This window comes from Mixophyes fleayi, chromosome 8 (assembly GCF_038048845.1).
Source record: "Mixophyes fleayi isolate aMixFle1 chromosome 8, aMixFle1.hap1, whole genome shotgun sequence".
In the NCBI taxonomy this organism is placed as follows: domain Eukaryota; kingdom Metazoa; phylum Chordata; class Amphibia; order Anura; family Limnodynastidae; genus Mixophyes; species Mixophyes fleayi.
Genome location: NC_134409.1, coordinates 28233055 through 28249576, shown reverse-complemented (window position 1 = coordinate 28249576; position 16522 = coordinate 28233055). Strand labels below are relative to the sequence as shown.

At 40.9% G+C, this 16522-nt stretch overlaps 1 protein-coding gene across 4 annotated transcripts in view; it reads left to right on the top strand.

Moving 5' to 3' along the window:
- Window positions 1-16522, top strand: part of ABL2 (ABL proto-oncogene 2, non-receptor tyrosine kinase) — a 33312-nt gene that overhangs the window by 10718 nt on the left and 6072 nt on the right. Inside the window, exons 1-8 of one of the 4 annotated variants that reach the window (XM_075182225.1) lie at window positions 8880-9124; window positions 11665-11832; window positions 12744-13039; window positions 13277-13549; window positions 14985-15069; window positions 15174-15351; window positions 15513-15697; window positions 16309-16461. In XM_075182225.1, the coding sequence (XP_075038326.1) occupies window positions 9013-9124; window positions 11665-11832; window positions 12744-13039; window positions 13277-13549; window positions 14985-15069; window positions 15174-15351; window positions 15513-15697; window positions 16309-16461 (1450 nt within the window). In that variant the 5' untranslated portion in view covers window positions 8880-9012. Of the gene's footprint in view, window positions 1-8879; window positions 9125-11661; window positions 11833-12743; window positions 13040-13276; window positions 13550-14984; window positions 15070-15173; window positions 15352-15512; window positions 15698-16308; window positions 16462-16522 lie in introns of those variants that run through there. The other 3 variants (XM_075182226.1, XM_075182224.1, XM_075182223.1) reach the window with 3 other exon arrangements.

Here is a 16522-nt window from a genome sequence, read left to right as displayed (position 1 = left end):
TCCATTGCTATGTAATTTATATTGTATATCCTGAAGGGGGCTCTTATTTTACTGGTGTCTATAAACCTTTGTAGCAGTGATATCGGCATGTTAGAAAAGCTTATGTTTGATTAAATACTTGACAACGGTCCATTCTATTAAGGTTTACCCAACATGTTTATTAATTTCTACCAAGTCTTCAACTGCAGTCCACCTTACCAAAGAAACGAATATGGCTGCTCCCATATATGTCAATAGATATACTGAGAAATAGTTTTATTTGCACATTAAATGATGCTAATGTGTTGTATTAAAATATATTGCATTAAATTTAATATCAATTACATTTGATAATGGAGTTTTTCCTCTAAAGGTGCCTTTATCAGATATTGAAGCAGTCTAGAAGGTTATAAAAATACAGTACAAATCAGATGACATTGCCACCCAATCTAGAGGATGTAAGATTCCTTGCATTTGTCAATTCCAATGAAACCTAAGTAATGATTCATATATTGTAAAGTTAATGTCTACATTCTCCCACTCCCGCACCCTGCTGCCAGGTACTGAAACAGTTACTTTTTTACCATCAACCTGCTTGGTATCTCCCATCACCATGGTTACCACTAAGCCCTTCTTGGCTGCTGGGTACAGCTCACACATTCCAAGCGGCTCTGGTGCCAGAGTCATCCTGTGCATCTGACAACGCAGTAAGTGCCCCGAGAAACCAGCCACACCCCCTCTCTGGGGAGAGACTTCACATATTTATTGCATTGTTCATAGAAGATTCAGTGTGTGGTGCTGGAACTCAGGAATGTCCTGACTATTGTCAAGATTCCTCAAGTACTGAGCTTACATTCTGCTAGTGTGTGTGTTGTGTTATGTCTGTGACAACCAAATACCTGGCAGACGCACTGGAGATGAGATTGGGGGGACTCTTCTTATTTTAGTCACCATGATTCTCATCTGTCAACAGTGTTCTAGGGCTCATTTATATATCCTAATTTTCCCCACTGTGAATCAGGCAAGCCATGCTGAAAAAAGGTTCGTCCCTGTAGCATCAAAATTGCACTGCCAGTTCCAGGGCACAGGGCAAATAGGAAAACAGTAAGCACCATGATACGTAAACATTAGATGACCTGCCATCCCTATATAAAACTACATTGATGTATTTTAAAACAAATTAGAATTAATTGATCGTCTGGTAACTGTTGTAAGAACCATTTCTGTAATCTCCTTAAAGCTACACTACATCAAACTATCTTTTCTATTGGTATATCAGGGGGCAGCACGTAGCTTAGTGGTTAGCACTTCTGTCTCACAGCACTGGGGTCATGAGTTCGATTCCCGACCATGACCTTACCTGTGCGAAGTTTGGATGTTCTCCCCGTGTTTGCGTGGGTTTCCTCCCACACTCCAAAAACATACTGGTAGGTTAATTGGCTGTTATCAAATTGACCCTAGTCTCTCTCCGCTATCCCTCTTTCCCCCCTGTAAACTCCAATGGGGCAGAATTAAGTGACACTATATAAATAGCTGATGATGGTGGTCCAACAATCAATCGTTCACCATACATAAATTAATAAATGTTTAATTTGAATAACAAAACAAACATAAAAATATAAACAAAAAAGGGCACTTATACATGATGTCACTACTACAGACTTAATGTACATTTCATGTAGAGGCTGATAGTCTTACTCTTTGCCCAATTTGATCCATTGCTAAATCTGCTTTCTCCTTTGCAGTTATTGGCATGGCACCAGAAAAAAACCCATTTAAAAACGAAAGATTTTACATAGCACACATGATACATATAGTATAGGTAGTTCTGAAATAAGGTTCAATAACAATATTCAGAGTGATGACAGCACTATAAAGAAAATATACCCTTTTAACTATAGGGTTTAATTCTCCGTTGTGTCCATTATAAAAACGAATGTATTCTGCAGATAGAACTTTATGCCACCGCCTATTCATTATGAGTTAGTCTGGCTTTGTCTCTTACAAGATAGTCTAGTCCACCAAGACTTTTAGGAAGCTAGTGTGTTGATGCAGAAAGATTTGTATCTGTGATTCGGTATGTGTTAGGCACTCCTCATAAACGTTCTCTAAACTGACTCTTGATTTTACCTGTAAACCTCTTCAATCCAACATTATTCAGATTTGCGATTTAGAGAAGCTAATATAATTAGCAGTTGCTCTCTCCTTTGATAGAGAAAATTATTATTGGACCCCCTTAAATAAAAGCCATATTATCTTGGTCCTCATGTACTTGTATGGCATTACCAATCAGTAACTTTTAAACAGACTTTAAGGTAGGACTCTTGTTGAATTCAGACGATCGATAGCTACTTGGTGTATATTGTTTTTACATATTTCTAATTTGGATATCTGCTTATATATAACAAGTGATCCTTTTCGGTGAAACTGCAGAGAAGATTTTGTTAGTGCTTTAAAAAAACACAGCTTTTTCTTTCCAAGTATTAAGTAATTTTTTATATGTCTATAAAATGTTAGTGGTACAGGATGTACTATGACACTGCTGTAGTTGGCCCGGGCAGATCATGTTGTTACAGCCTCAGGCCTCTGCTTTGTGTCTGACCTATAAGGCTGGGTGAGTGCTGCTTTCTTCTTGCTCAGACCTCACAAAAGTACTTTTCATTACACATGTACTATATATGTAAATATATAATGGGAGGGGAGCTGATGCTGTTCTCATCTATGACACAACTTGGCAGACTTGGTGTCAGGATGACGTTCAACAGTCTGTCTCATGTGATGTTAAATTGTGTTATCACCCGGACTACCCCTTAAAGTGTGAAGTGCCCTGGCACGTACCCACTGTACATTGTTTGTAACAGGTGGGGGGCAAATGAAAGGGGGCGGCTAATGCCATTATGACAGTGATTGAAAGGTGAGGGCGTGGTGCCATAAGTACAGCCTCATCATACAGGCATTAGGGACAATTACATCTTGTAATAAGGTATCATACTGCATCAATTAAAGGGTTATGACTTATTTTAGAGGTAACAATAGAATATCTATGTTTAAAGCATAATTCCACCCAAAACTAGTAACTTTGTTTTGGGTGGAGTTAGGTGTGCTGGATAAAATGTCGCTTGTCTCCAAGCTGATGGGTGCTGCCATGTATCCTGTAGACTGTAAGCGCTCGCCAGCAGGACCCTTTCTCTCATGTCTGTACTTGTTCTGTCTTTGCAATTTGCGTTTTGTATGATTTGTAATTCCGTGCAGAGTTTTGTGGCATCTTGCAATAAACGATGATCTAACGATCAGACTAGGAGATCCTCCCTCCGGATAGAGGCTGGCTTTTCTCAAATTCCCTACAACATTGTCCTCCCAAAATAACGTTTTAGTTATAGGTTAAAATATCTTTTCTATGTCACTAGTCTCCTCCACGGCAAAATACCACGCTTTCATAAGGTGGTATTCTTTCCACCAAACATCAATTGCATTCCCTATACATCTCTAAGTACGGGCTTTGTATCCTGCCGGGGGGTCCGATGTGCTGGTTACATCCAATCCATCCAATCCATCCAACCCATCCAACCCATCCAATCACAACATGGGGTTTCCTAATAAGAGGATTCTCTAAGGCATAAAGTTTGATCACACCAGATATTCTTATTTAGCTACTTCTTCGGTCTAATATCAGTGAACATCAAAACAAACGGCAATATTATCAAGGATAGTTCCCTCCTATTCCCCCAAAAGTGTGGGGGTAGGCTCACGCATCTAAATCTTACTTATAGGAAGGGCATATTGTTTGCTGTGTTTAGACTACTTTTTGTGTTCTTACTCTGTAAATTTTTACTGATCTGTTTTGATTATAGTATCCCAGTATTTCCATTACAGATTATTTTCAGCAACAACATGAGTTACAAACAAAGGGGGGTATTCAATTGTTCCTCCGGGCCCCGCCGGAACGAGCGCGTTAAAACTATTACCGTTTATACGGTAATTACTCGCTCAATTTCAGCTCGCAGCTCCCTGAGCAGCGAGCTGAAATTGAGCGAGTAATTACCGTATGAACGGTAATTACGCGCAATATTACCGTATAAACGGTAATAGTTTTAACGCGCTCGTTCCGGCTGCCCCCAAAGGGGGGTATTCAATTGTTCCTCCGGGCCGGATCGGGAGCGTTAAAACTATTACCGTTTATACGGTAATATTGCGGAGCTGCGAGCTGAAATTGAGCGAGTAATTACCGTATAAACGGTAATAGTTTTAACGCGCTCGTTCCGGCGGCGCCCGGAGGAACAATTGAATACCCCCCAAAGAGTTTAAAAATCAATAAATATATCTTTAATGTATCAACCAATTGTATTTTACCACCCTCCCCCATGAATGAGATTGGATACTGCTAGAACCTTATTTTGATACCCTGGACCCTCTACCCTTTGGGTATTTCTGTGCCTGTTTATGCACACCCCAGCACCAGAGGGAAAGGAGACCATTTTAACTTGGGACAACCGACCAGTGTAGGAAAGAAAAATACCTTTAAAAGTAAGGCGCCAGCAGCATAATGTTAGGAAACCTGGTTCCTGTGCCGTGCTGTGAGAGAGGTTATCAGTTTCCTCTCTGATTCCCATTAACCCTTTGTGTGAGCGCAGTTGTCCCCAGGGCCAGATTTCAGCGTGAAGTCTCGGACCTTTGTTCAGCAGCCTTTACTGTCTGAAATGTCCCTTCCTCTTCTGATTAGAGCTTTGTTCTTTTGTTAAACAACAGAGATCAGCAGTGCCTCAGGGGATATGGAGAATATATATTACCAAGGTTAATGTACATACAGTAGATGTAGCGACACGGCCTAATATAAAACCTCTACATGCAGCCTGTGACTGAGAATCTTTCATAATAGTCACGGTTGTTGAACTAAATTGTACATTTAGCCTCAATGGTGTATAAATACATGTTTGCTGCCTTATTTTTTAATGGCAGAGGTATTTAAACGAATGTAAGAATCAAACCCATTCTATCTAATTGGACCTTACCTATTCATTTAACTTGACTTGCAGCGCATTATTTTTGTTGCTGTTTGTTCAAAATCGGAGCATTCAGTGTGCACCAATGCAGATGGAAGAAATTCAGATCTCAGTAGGAACACACATATGTGTTTAACACGTGCATTAGGCTTGAACGTGACAGTGTTTTCAGACCGGGAGCTCGCACAGTGAGAAGGGGTGTCTGAGTAGCATGTATTGGGATAAGCAGTACAACGCCTTGCAAGTACACCCATATCTGTAGGGACTCCTCTTATATCCTCCATATCAACTGGTATTCGAGAAATGATGAATTGGAAGAGTGAAAAAGTTTTAAAAAACGTTATTTAATAAAAAAAAAACATGCTGGTTTTCCTGCCATTATGCTCTTCTATCAATTTGTCATGCATGTATTTTTGTTATACTTGTTTGTACATTTATATGTTCTACTAAATAAGTTGTGCAGCTGATATTTATCATAATATAGTCTAGTGTTTTAAAGTGTTTTCACCAAAGTAGCTACATAAATGTTATGATCTGCGTTATGCAATTCTTCTTTTGAACATGATCTGTCTGTACCTTCTTATAATATTTGTTCCATTAAATACGTGTTCAGCTCTATACTGGTCAGCAATTAGGGAGGTTGCTGTGGACTACTGGTTTCTTACCAACTTTTTTTTTTTTTCCACCACACCCTAAATATATTCCCACCTCGCATGCAACTCTCTAGCTGGTTATTTTTAATGTATTTACTATTTCATTCATGTGAAGAGTTGCATGCGAGGTGCTGGTCACTTAAGGATCACATCTGCACAGTGGCTGTGCCAAAAGAAAGTGTACAAACCTGCTGTTAGGACAGCTGGCTCCTGAAACCAAGCATGGAACTTTGTGGGTGTGTAGTCATGGGGATATGTATTTAGATAACTTAAACATATAAAAATTACTATTTTCATTATGCGTCAATCTTCCTTCTCCCCTCCCCGTTACTTTCTTCTACCTTACCCATCACTTAAAACTCTCAACCCCTTCTTTGTTTCCACTGTTATAACTTATTTAAGTGCTTACAGTGTACACATCTGTAGCATTTTATTTGCACTGTTACGTTATTGTCTTGTGATCCTTTTCCGATAAAGTTTAGGAAAAAGAAAATAGAAATAACAAATTATTTTTTGACAAATGAAGTTGGGCAGTGTGGATGATTGGTGCCAATGCAGAGGATGGCACACTATCATTATCATTTATTTATATAGTGCCACTAATTCCGCAGCGCTGTACAGAGAACTCATTCACATCAGTCCCTGCCCCATTGGAGCTTACAGTCTAAATTCCCTAATATGGGAACACACTCACACACAGACAGACAGACAGACAGAGACTAGGGTAAATTTTTGATAGCAGCCAATTAACCTACTAGTATGTTTTTGGAGTGTGGGAGGAAACCGGAGCACCCGGAGGAAACCCACGCAAACACGGGGAGAACATACAAACACCACACAGATAAGGTCATGGTCGGTAATTGAACTCATGACCCCAGTGCTGTTAGGCAGAAGTCCTAACCACTAGGCCACTGTGCTGCACTACTGGACCAGATGATAGACAAGAAGAGCCGTCAACTTCTCCAGTGGAAGCAGAAGTGAAATCAGATAATGTCCAGGCTTCCAGGCCACTGTCAGGTCACCCACAGTCCACATTCCACAGCACTCTAACTGATCCTCCAAGTGTATATTTGTATGTTGTGCCAGTAAGGACTGCTGAGCCTTGCTGGGAATTACCCTGTAGGATTGCTCAGAAAGTCATGGTATGTAGGATTGTAAAATAGTTTCTGCAATTTTAAGTAAATATAATTTTATAGCTTCCAAGCAGACTTTTTCAGGCTGTACATTCAGAAGCTAGACCTGTACTTTGTATATGTGTGTAGAGTTGAATGTTGATACTTTCTGGCTGTGACAGTGGCTTTGTTTGGGCCAGCTGTTGCATGGGTGTATCCCAATGACAGCTGTGTTGAACAAGGCAGTACACGGGATAGAGTAGACACACATGCACGTTTCCTGTTAGACAGTGCCAAACCAGCTGCCGTCTGCCTCTCAGAAGTTTGGGCTGCTTCTCTCTTAGTGGTAAATGTAAAAGTTCTGCAGTGCTTGTGGGACTGAAGGAATGGACTGGAAGTCCTGGCAATGCTTTCCAAGCACCTGCCCTCATAAAAGAAAAACTTTACACACAAGAGTAAGGCATTCAAGTGGGTGAGACTGTATTGCAGTGCCCAAGAGATACACCCCCAACCCATTAAACGGAGGTTTGATTCACAATCTTAATGTGTTGTTTTTTGTCTCCTATGGTTGTTAGTGTGGAGTATTAGTGCCTAAGGTCAGTGTTACAAAACTAAATTGTCATGTTTGTTTATATGGTCTGGCCGTGCACAGCAGTTACATGGTAGTTGTCTACTGCTAAATTAATTTAAGTGCTCTGCCACAGAATTAAACAGTCAGTATGAGGACCTAGTCTTGTCCTGTTACCCAGTCTGAGCACTAAATAACTGTATCTGCTTCCAACTTGACCATTTACGTGAATGGAGACTGTTCAAGAAGTTGGTGGCTAACATGCTAATTAGGTAATAGCTAATTGGTCAGCATTCTAGACCTATGAGAGAGGCTGGGAGTAATCTCATCCATGGAGAGACAGCTGCCCCTCTGTTGATCCGTCCTGGGCTCGCCAATAATAACAATGGAGTTCTTATTTTGACAAGTTTCTGGTGAATATAGGAAGAGTGGGTACCTCCTTGATTACATACCCTTAGGACAGTAACTTGCAGTGAGATGGATAACACAGTGTCAAACATCTTCTGTTGTCTGCAGCAATTCTTCACTAGGGTCATGTACAAGCCTGGTGAGCTAATGGGGAAAGCCTCACATATGATCAGACACTGAATTTGACTATCCTTAATAAAATTATCCTTCGATAATTTGCAAGTTGTATATGATGCCATTTCACAGTCGATCATTTTTTTTAATGGTACTTTCAGTGAAAATTAATTAGAACTACTATATATCTTGCTTTGCATCTGAATTTAGTTTGTGTAAAACTTAAAAAAAACAAAAAACTCATGTATTTTGGTCATGATGGCTCAGTGGTTAGCACTTCTGCCTTACAGCTCTGGGGTCTTGAGTTCGATTTCCAACCATGGCTTTATCTGTTTATTTTGTATGTTCTCCCCGTGTTTGCGTGGGTTTTCTCTGGGTGCTCTCGTTTCCCCCACACTCCAAAAACATACTAGTAGCTTAATTGATTGTTGGCAAAACTCTCCTGTGTGTATGTGTGTTATTGAATTTAGACTGTAAGCTCCAATGGGGCAGGGACTGATGTGAATAACAAATATTCTCTGTACAGTGCTGATGAATAGGTGCCGCTATATACATCAATGGTGATAGTGTGGTTTTGGTGTACATATCTTATTTACTTATATAAATATTTAGCACAATTCTTGCTTAAAAACTGTGCTTAAAAACGCGTCCCCAGCACACTGATGTGTTTGGATTTTTTTGTTTGAGTTAACATTTAATATTACTGGTTATCCAGTATTGCCTACATGGGAAATAATAAACTCTTCCTCCACATAGATTTATTTCAGCCTAAATAACTATCTATATCTCTCTCTCTATCTCTTTTGGTGATTGCCATGCTCATGCTGTATATAACATTGTACCATAGTTGTAACACAGTCTGTTGCTGTGTTCTGGGGGAATCTCATTTGTATACCGCTGTCATGCCTGATCTCCCACTTGCTTGTTTTCCTATTTCTACATTGCTGGGTTTAAGACATTTTTAAGACGTTTTTGCACCCAGTTCCCGTCTACGCTCTCTCCTAGCACAACAACTGTTACTGCAAGCCACTGCTTGTAACCTGACTCCAGACTTCTGCATCTGTCTCCACCCCTCCCAGCCCTTCAAATTCCTCTGCCATGCCAGTGTACTCATTCTTGTAAGTGGCTGCAGACGGCATCTATGCCACACTAAGAGCTACCCCTCAAGCCTGTTGGTCATGATACTTGGCCCAGTCCTGGCCTCTGCTAGTGCCTTAGATGGAAAGGGGCACATGATCAGCACACCATTCTGGGAAAAAGCCATCCGGCGAAATGTATTCTATAACTCTGGTAAGCTTTGTTGGTTTTATAGTCTCTTAAGTGCTTTACATTTTGTGCATGAGTACTTGTCCTAGGTTAATAAGATTTCCAATGGAGAAGAGACCTTTTCACACTGTAGTGTGTTGTAACTTTGCTTAAACACTGCTGTACTTGTGTGACAAGTGTCACCTCTGTATAGCATATATGTATATATGCACTTATTCCTGTAATGTGTACTGCTACATCAATTGCATTAATGCCTTTTTGTGTGTGTATGTATATCCATATATTTTGTGTTTTGTGATATTTAAGAATGATTTCAATGTTCTCCCGATACCTATTTCCCGGGTGCTGCACCTGGCTGTTTTTACTTGTCCCCGGATCTTGGAACCCAACAGTCATAATAGAATAAACCATTGTTTCTCCTGTTATAACAGGCACTATGTGAGCACTACAGCCAGCAGTGTGTGTTAGACCTCTGACCACCAGTCTGACCAGTCCTGGCAGCTGTGGGCAATAACCTCCAACATTTTACTATATTATTGCAAAATATTACAAATGCCCTCACCCGGCTGCTTCTTAATGCCACACGGCTGGCAAAGTTTTCTGGGGAGAACACGGATTTTAACACATGTTCAGACTTTCTTCAGTACATGCACTTTCATGAATGAGTTTAAAAAAACACTGCAGTACTAGACGTTATTGGCACACGTTATGTATTTTTCATAAGAATGGCTTTGTGTTTCTGATTTATAATCTAAAAAAAAAGATCTACTGCACATTTCACCAGCTTAAAATGTTTAAGTTGCAGATAACCTTACTTCTGGTTTCTGTCATTGACTCCCTTACAGCACTGTCTAAGCTGTTCGTGGAAGGGTCACACATATTAGAAGAAGTTATAAATTACTGTGTATCACACAGTATATTAGCAACCAAAGCCTAGTACAGCCAATGTTTCCAGTTGAATGATTAATCGTTATTACATTGGTTAATTTTATCCAAGTGGAGTAAAAGAATAATACGTTTTGATGGTCCAGTTCTGGTTTAGTACAATATTTTGTTTCTGTGTGGGGGTTCTATGGATTACTTACATGATACATTACCTTCTTTATCAGACCACGTGAGCGACATCTGATTTGTTTAAACTATTTTAGTGGTCCAGAGTACTCAGAAACAATACACATATTCATGGAATGGAATGGTCTGACTTGTTTAAGTGGTGTTGGTCCTGATTATTTTGGAAGATGACACACGTCTTACCTATAATTAGAGCGTGACATGGGTGATGTCATGTTGAAAATAAACGCTGTCTAGTGGTCAGGGAAGGAGCCTGGAAACCTGGGGTCTTGTTTTCTGGCTTTCTATGCAACTTATTTTTATCACGGTGTCTGACTCTCGGTTCCTTCAGCGTCTGTCCGTCTGACAGCATTGCTGCCCTCTTTTAGCACCCAGACTACTGGAAAGGGTTTGCATTGTGGGATTCCCTGAATTGCAGAGCTTTAAAGTCACTAGGGCTGGAGACTTCATGCCGTTCAAGTGAGGGGTGACCCTCATCCCCCGTAGAGAGATGTATGTGGCGTGGTACAGAATAATGTGTTGCACTTACTGGGGAAGATGCCAAGTACCGAGACAAATGTAGGACTAATGGCTAGTCCTGTCTCTTGTTCCTTCTAAAGTGCCCAACAGTAGTTGTAAGTAAGCAAATACTGTAGCACTGTGGAATGAATGTAAATAAAGGTGATAAGCTCACAAAAGAGCATGGACAGTATGTACTAAAATGCATCTCCCGTAAGATCGCAAACCTGACTGATCACATGATCACAAATCTGTATTCAGTCATCCAACCATTCTGGTGCTAGTGGAGAAGGCTGGCCCTGTCTGATGTACCGCACTGTGGCCCTGTCTCATGTAGCGCCATGTGGCCCTGTCTACGTGCCGCCGTGTATGAATTGCCACAGGCTGTCTTGCAAGAGAATTTGTGTCGTCCGATTTCTCTGAGTGAGCTAAGAATTTGTGCAGCTTCTGCTCCAGTATATTGAACTTAGTTTTACTTGGGTCCAATTGCAAACTTTTATGAAAAAGCAATTTAATAACTTGTCTTTCAGAAATATATCTTTTTTTTTTTTTTTTTTAATTGGCAGTCAATTTTAACAGCAGTGTTCATTTTCAGGATAGACCCTAATTCTAAATAATTTTGTCAAAATTGAAAGGATGATTACTGGAATAGCATTAGGATGAAAATCGCTGATCTCAAATTAGTCAGATACCTAGTAATATGCTGGCTTAAAGGTGATCTAACTAGGGGTACTGAAGGCACACACTTGTTTTGGTATGCTACTCTGTTTAAGCTAGGCTAAAATACGGAAACCTTGTCAATTTTCTTACTGCTATATAAATACTATTACACTAATGAGTCAGGGACACTACTTTAAGGAGTGCTGTTTGCTTAGCAATAGTTGCTTCTTCTTTTAGGTACAGATTGTGCAATATCACATTTTGTAAGGGAATGCTGGAGTAAATCATTGGATTCCTTATCATGAACTCACCCACTTTTGCTTTCTTCCTAGAAGCTCTGCATCGGCCTTTTGGTGGTGACTCAGAACCTCAAGCTCTCAATGACGCCATTCGCTGGAGTTCCAAGGAGAACCTGCTCGGAGCCACAGAGAGTGACCCCAACCTCTTTCTTGCCCTCTATGATTTTGTGGCCAGCGGAGACAACACCCTGAGCATCACTAAAGGTGTGTTTGTGTGTGCAGTATAGAACCGTACTTATCTCTCGCCTGCTGTGACCTTTTACATGGCTTCATACAAAGGATATTTATCCATAGAAAGTTAGACAGCTGTTCTCCTGAGCCAGGGTTGATAGGAGACATGTCTTATATCACAATGGGTTCATGCAGGACGGTGATCCCCTGTCCTTGGCATTGTACAGTGTATATCCTGAGAGGTAACTCTCTCTGTATTAAGGGGTTTATATCTGGTAACCCCCTCTTTATGTGGGTTAAGTTGTTCTTCGTGCTGGAGCCTGGAGGTGACTTTACAGGAAACATCCACCTACTTAGTTTAGATCCCCCAACTTAGACTTAATAGATCCCAAGAATACAGTTCCCTGTTTAACTTATTTTGTTGGTTATGTTGGCTATGGAGAGGACCTTGGCTTGTGCTCTGCATATGTCCTGTCCCAACCACTGCATCATCTGCCCGACAACAGTGGTCTTGAAATCTCTGGTAGGAAAAGTTTTTCACACTGGGGATTTCAAATCAAATGTCCTCATCAGACGATGCAGCGGTGGTGGCCACACACGTGCCGAGACTACATACTAATGTCTACTTCTGAGTGTGTATCGGACCAACAAAAAGGTTTAGGTTGGGTCTGTGACTTTTGGTAAAATTGCCCCTTTGGGTCTATTAATTCTTATTTAGGTGAAAAAAAGATTCACAAAGCTGGAAGTAAGAAGCAGAATTTAAATGCGATGATGACTTGAAAGGTAGGAACAGAACCCTAGAGTCGCTTGTGTATTGTACTACCTGTAAAAGGTACATTTGTTTGATTCCTCTAACAGTCGGTGTTCCCTGCAGGTGACCTAGGTAAAGAATAAGCTCCGGGATTTGCAGTATTATAACTGCGTTCTGTGTCATTACCTTGCAGGGGAGAAGCTGCGTGTGCTGTGCTATAATCAGAATGGCGAGTGGTGTGAGGTGCTCTCTAAGAACGGCCAGGGCTGGGTGCCCAGTAATTACATCACTCCTGTTAACAGCCTGGAGAAGCACTCGTGGTACCATGGCCCTGTGTCCCGCAGTGCTGCAGAGTACCTGCTCAGCAGCCTCATTAATGGCAGCTTCCTAGTGAGGGAGAGCGAGAGCAGCCCAGGTCAACTCTCCATCTCCCTGCGTTATGAGGGTCGCGTCTACCACTACCGCATAAACACTGCTTCTGATGGCAAGGTGAGGAGAGGAGGGACAAGGTTTAACATTGCATTATGAGCTGATTGTGTGTGTTGTATAATGTACTATCTCCCTGCTGAGCCCTCTGATGTTGTGCCAAAACATAACAGACCTCTCATTCACTACGATTAAAGCATTAACGAACTGATCTAAAGCAGTTCAGCTGAGAGGCACTGACCCATTATGATGATGATGACAATGGTTATTCTAGTTTAATAAATGTCTCCTATCCCCCAGGTTTACGTCACAGCAGAGAGCCGTTTCACCACATTGGCTGAGCTGGTCCACCATCACTCCACCGTGGCTGACGGCCTTGTCACTATCTTACACTACCCAGCACCCAAGTGCAACAAGCCCACGGTTTACGGAGTGTCCCCCATCCACGATAAGTGGGAGATGGAGCGCACAGACATCACCATGAAGCACAAACTGGGAGGGGGACAATATGGAGAAGTTTACGTTGGGGTCTGGAAAAAATACAGTCTCACCGTAGCTGTGAAAACACTAAAGGTGTTGTTGTTATTACAAATATATTTTTCTTAATATTTCCATTGGCGCATTTTAATATAGATTGTTTCGTATGGGTTCTTATCTGTTGTCAAATTCTATTCTATTTGGTGTATATTTACTGTGGTTAGGAATTGACATTCTTACCTACAGTACTAAAAGTGAAACTACAAGACTCAGCCATTTCCTGAACAGTAGCTCCCTCTAGATAGCAATAAGGTGGGGGTGGTAGTCCCATCCCTGGAGCTCCCATTGTCTCCCTAATATCGCTGATGAAACCTCTGCAGTCGAGTCCTTTTATGTGTTTGGAGAACTGGAGACTGCAAAATGATTGTATAATGTGTCTAAAGGATGTGTGTAAGTGATGGAACAGGTGCAGCCTTAACATACACATCACCTTCAGGCAGATCCTGTATGTCTCCTGTCATCCGGAGAGTTAGACTGAGGTGCTTCCAGAGGTTATATTAAGGGACAGTAATTTGGAGCACCATACCTAAAATCTTTGAAATTGCTTCCCCTCTGCACTGCATCAGTGTATCTACATAGAGATCAGTGAGGTCTTTGTGAGCTTCTGTGTCCTCAAAAATAGAACGTCAAGGAGGAAACACCTAATGCCTTTATGTACATAGCCTTGGGGCACTGTGGGAAAAATAAAGTGCTCATTTTTAAATCTAATTTTTAAATATTTTAGGCATGGTTCTTCATATTATCGACAAATCCCTTTATCTGGGGAAAAAAAGCCCACGTTTCAAGCTTGCCAAGTTATTGATCAAATTCCTTTATAGTTAAATTGCAGCTGAACTGATCAGTGCAAGACAGAGATCACGTTATTTTTACAGATATGCTACACCATCCGGCTATAGGCAACATTTGTCGTAGCGCACACCTTGCATAAATATTTCAAATTCTTTAAATATTGTCCAGTCCTTGAACTTGCAGCAATCTTTTTATTTTTTTATTTTTTTGTAGTAGTAGTTTCACTCTTACTTGGTATCGATATAACATTCTTCTTGTTACCTGTCTAAAACGGAACTGAGGGGAGACTAAATTGCCTAACCTCTGTGTGCTCAAGTCCTAACTTGTGTAGCAGTGCTCTACACAGTGACAGTAGAAGGACGTGATCATGTCTATGTCCATGATATTCTCACCAAGACAGGAAGATTTCACAATTTACTGATTAATATGACCTGGTCATTTTACTGTGCCCTGCATAGCACGTACTTAAATACTCTGCTTACCTAGTACAAATATGTAAATTATCTGACTTTATCAATGGATTTAGGATACAGTACAGCAATACTATGACTTATGGTTTGTTTTGTTTATTTGGTACAAGTGTAATTTATAATATAGATGCAAAAAATAATAATATTATGTCCAAGCATTATTCCCAGAGATTGAGCAGCAATCTAATGTGTTTGGTGTCCATCCCTTACAGGAAGACACTATGGAGGTCGAGGAGTTTCTCAAGGAGGCCGCAGTGATGAAAGAGATCAAACATCCCAACTTGGTGCAATTGTTAGGTCTGTACCGCCAGGGACTGGGTCTTGTGTGGTTAATGTTCCGTCCGTGGAGAGCCTTGAGCGCTTTGGGGTTATCCTAACTTGTTCTGTCATTGTCCTGTCAGGTGTCTGCACGCTGGAGCCCCCCTTTTACATTGTAACGGAATACATGCACTTTGGGAACCTGCTAGATTATCTGCGGGAGTGTAACCGGGAGGAAGTGACTGCTGTTGTTTTGCTCTACATGGCCACTCAGATCTCTTCCGCCATGGAGTATCTGGAGAGGAAAAACTTCATCCACCGGTGAGCTGCATGCACTGTCTTTTAGAGGTACTGATCTCGCCCTATTTGTCACTGTTTGTGGTGAACACAGGGTGCTGCTCTGTGTTCTGACACCTTCCATGAGGACCAGTGCGCTGTTCATTTGTGATATTACTGTAATATGCTGTGGCTTCTTCCCATAGGGATCTGGCTGCAAGGAACTGCCTGGTGGGGGAAAACCATGTGGTGAAAGTGGCCGATTTTGGACTTTCTCGCCTCATGACTGGAGACACTTACACAGCTCATGCGGGTGCCAAGTTCCCCATAAAATGGACAGCACCGGAGAGCCTGGCATACAACACTTTCTCTATAAAATCCGATGTCTGGGGTAAGAGATTGAGCGTAATTGACTAGACCACCATATCTTTGTACATGATATTTGTGGTGGGTTACTATACTTATAACTACAACATACATGCGCCCTTTGATCTGGTGAGGTCATATTAATATCCTTAGGCTTACAGCAGCACACATAGTTGTCATATTGCTGTGAGAAAATGTAAAATATTTGCGTGCAATGACCTTTGAACTAGGTAGTAATCCGCCATAATTCTACAGAGAATTAGTGAGGCACAAAACGTATTCATTTTAGAATGAAGCCGTCAGTAAGTAATTAAATTTAAATGTAATTAAATGTCCTGTGATTTCTTGGTTCTTATAGGTTTCTCTAGGCTTGTTTGTAGTTTCCTAACATTTGTCAAATGCCCTATCACACATTGTCTGTTTTATCTTACAACCTTAGATTTAGGGGTGGTCTCTCCAGTACTGTTTTACCATTTAGTCACATACTTGTGAATGATCATTGCATAATGATTTTTGTATTACATGGTTATATTGATGGTTTATTGTGTAACAGGTAATCAAAGTTGTTGTTAGATTTATACCAGCGGGAAACTTTAACGCTTTTGTGCTAAATGTCTGTTCCTTCTACTTGTACAGCTTTTGGGGTGCTACTCTGGGAGATTGCTACATACGGCATGTCCCCCTACCCTGGCATTGACCTGTCTCAGGTATATGACTTGCTGGAGAAAGGGTATCGCATGGAGCAGCCAGAAGGTTGTCCCCCAAAGGTCTATGAACTGATGAGAGCATGTGAGTAAAATGATTTTTAATTTTTATTTTGCACCTCTGGTTTTTTTTTTAATCTTTTTAT